This window comes from Cebus imitator, unplaced genomic scaffold (assembly GCF_001604975.1).
Source record: "Cebus imitator isolate Cc_AM_T3 unplaced genomic scaffold, Cebus_imitator-1.0 Scaffold85, whole genome shotgun sequence".
In the NCBI taxonomy this organism is placed as follows: Eukaryota; Metazoa; Chordata; class Mammalia; order Primates; family Cebidae; genus Cebus; species Cebus imitator.
In genome coordinates, this window is record NW_016107400.1 from 2,801,335 (window position 1) to 2,804,338 (window position 3,004).

General features: G+C 45.0%; 1 protein-coding gene across 1 annotated transcript in view; it reads left to right on the plus strand.

Annotated features, from left to right (window-relative positions):
- Positions 1-3,004, plus strand: part of VPS35L (VPS35 endosomal protein sorting factor like) — a 140,599-nt gene that overhangs the window by 13,616 nt on the left and 123,979 nt on the right. The window contains exon 3 of the mRNA XM_017534287.2: positions 102-298. Coding sequence (XP_017389776.2) covers positions 102-298 — 197 coding nt within the window. The remainder of the gene's footprint in view (positions 1-101; positions 299-3,004) is intronic.

Here is a 3,004-nt window from a genome sequence, read left to right on the forward strand (position 1 = left end):
ATGCCCAGCTATTTTCACATCTTTTGTAGAAAGTACCCACTCGAGTGTTTCACTGGGGTGAGTTGTGGGACCTCTGTTTTACCTCCACAAATTTTCCTCACAGGTCACAGAGTCAAAGACGAAGAAAGTGACTCGGAAGGGAAGCACTTCTTCCACGTCGTCCTCCTCCTCCAGCTCCATGGTGGACCCGCTGAGCAGTGTCTTGGATGGGACTGACCCCCTCTCCATGTTTGCAGCCACTGCTGACCCTGCAGCCTTGGCAGCTGCTACGGTAATGTGCCCCAGCCATGCTTGTCTAGTGGGGGGTCGGTTTTGTGGGTGCAGGAATGGGTGGTTTTCTCCTGCCCTGCCCGTTTTTTTCCCTAAGAGACGGAGTCTCTGTCGCACAGGCTGGAGTGCAGTGGTATAATCCCGGCTCACTGCAGCCTCCAACTCTTGGGCTCAAGCAGTTCTTCCACCTCAAGAAGTTCTATTCACCCTCCTGAATAGCCGGGACTACAGTTACACACTACTGTGCCCAGTTAATTTTTTATTTTGTTGTAGAGGCAGGATCTCGTTGTGTTGCCCAGTGTGGTCTCCTTCTTCAAACTTCAAGTGATCCTCCCATCCCGAGCCTCTTAAAGCTTCTTCCCCTTTCTTAAGTTGTACAAATAATGCACATGGTGCATTCTGGTTGCAACAGTTCAAGTCATCCAGATGTGAGAGGCTGGTGTAGATCTGGGAAGTCATTTTCTTTCTTCTTCTTCGTTTTCTGGAAAGCATTTTAAAATTTATTTTTATTTTTTAATTTCATTTTTTTTGAAACTGTCTTGCTGTGTCACCCAGACTAATGTGCAGTAGTGCAATCTCACTGCAACCTCTGCCTCCGGGTTCTAGCAGTTCTCCTACCTCAGCCTACCATGTTTCTGGGACTACAGGCATGCACCACCATGCCCAGCTAATTTTTGTGTATTTTGGTAGAGATGGGGTTTCATCATGTTGGCCAGGCTGGTCTTGAACTCCCGACCTCAAGTGATCCACCTGCCTCCTCAGCCTCCCAAAGTGCTGAGATTATAGGCATGAGCCACTGCACCTGGCTCTTAAAATTTATTTTTAATGTTATTCTTCTTATAAATCTTTTTAGATAATTACATAAGTAAATCACTCATTTTGATGTGAAAGAGTAAGGCACTACAGATAAAGTCATATAGAACAATCGTCATTACATTCTCCATCCTGGCGGTCGTGAGAATGGTGGGTGTAACGTGTCTTCTTTCATAGCTTTTCCTCTGTATTTTCATAGATACTTAATGACAGCAGTTTCTGAGCATTCCCATACATACTCATATATAAATAATTGCAGCATCATCTTACTTCATGGCAGGCATTATTTTCTGAGTGCATTTCATATTTGGTTCTCTTACTTCCTTGTGAGAGGTATTGGAACCCTCATTAAAGAGGCACCCTGGCTGGGCGTGATGACTTATGTCTGTAATCACAGCACTTTGGGAGGCCAAGGCGGGTGGATCACGAGGTCAGGAGTTCGAGACCAGCTTAGCCAACATGGTGAAACCCTGTCTTTACCTAAAATACAAAAATTAGCTGGGCATGGTGGTGGGTGTAAGCCTAGCTATTCAGGAGGCTGAGCAGGAGAATTGCTTGAACCTAGGAGGTTGAGGTTGCAGTGAGCCGAGGCTGCACCCTTGCACGCCAACCTGGACAACAGAGTGAGACTCCATCTAAAAAAAAAAAGAGGCACCCATGGAGGGATAGAGATAACAAGTCACATCCAAGCTGGGATTCAAACCCAGCCAGTCTCACTTCAGAATACATTCTGTCAATCATCATCCTATGTTGTGTTTCATACGTTATTTAACATTGTTACATAAATGGAACTAGTGTTCTGTGACTTGGTTTTTTGGAGACAGTCTTGCTCTGTTGCCCAGGCTGTGGTACAGTGGCATGATTATAGCTCGCTGCAGCCTTAAACTCCTGGGCTCAAACAATCCCCCTGTGTCAGCCTCTCTAGCAGCTAGGATTTCAGGTGTGCATCACTGGGCTTGGCTAATTTTGGATTTTTGGTAGAGTCAGTCTCACTATGTTGCCCAATCTGGTCTTGAACTCTTGGGCTCAAGCGATCCTCCTGCCTTGGCCTCCCAGAGTGCTGGGATTATAGGCATGAGCCACCGCACCCCACAGTTTTATTTTCATTTTTATTTTTTGAGACAGAGTCTCGTTCTGTCACCCAGGCTGGAGTTCAGTGGTGTGATACTGGCTCACTGCAACCTGAGTCTCCTGGGTTCAAGCAATTCTCCTGCCTCAGCCTCCCTAGTAGCTGGGATTACAGGCATGCACCATCACACTTGGCTAATTTTTGTATTTTCAGTAGAGACAGTGTTTCGTCATGTTGGCCAGGCTGGTCTCGAACACCAGACCGTAGTTGATCTGCCTACGTTGGCCTCGCAAAGTTCTGGGATTACAGGCATGAGCCACGGTGCCCGGCCAACTTTTTTTTTTTTTTTTTTTTTAACTTGACTATATATCTTGGAGAACTATCCATGGTAGATTTAGAACAGCCTATTATTTTGACCAGCCGTACTGTATTCTAAGGACTGGATTTACCTGTTTTAATTTGCCATTCCTCTACTGATGTATCCACATAGATAGTTTCTGGGTTTTGCTGATAGAAACAGCAGTGTACCATGTGCCTCGAACATACAAACATCTTGGTGTATGTCTGCAAGGGTTTCTGCAGGATAGCTTCCTAGAAGTTCTTTGCTGGCGTAAGGCAATGACTATTTCAGGTTTGGATGGCTACCACCAAATTGTCCTCCAAAAAGAGTTAACCAGTCTATTTCCAGCAGTGATATTGAAGAGGGCCTGTTACCCTACATCCTTGCCAGCATTTTAACTCTTTGACATTCTGTTAGTTGAAAAAGTGTTTTTTTCCAACTGTCCTTTCCTGAATTCCTAATGAGTTTAAACATTTTTTGATATGATTATTGGCCATTTGTGATAAAATGGA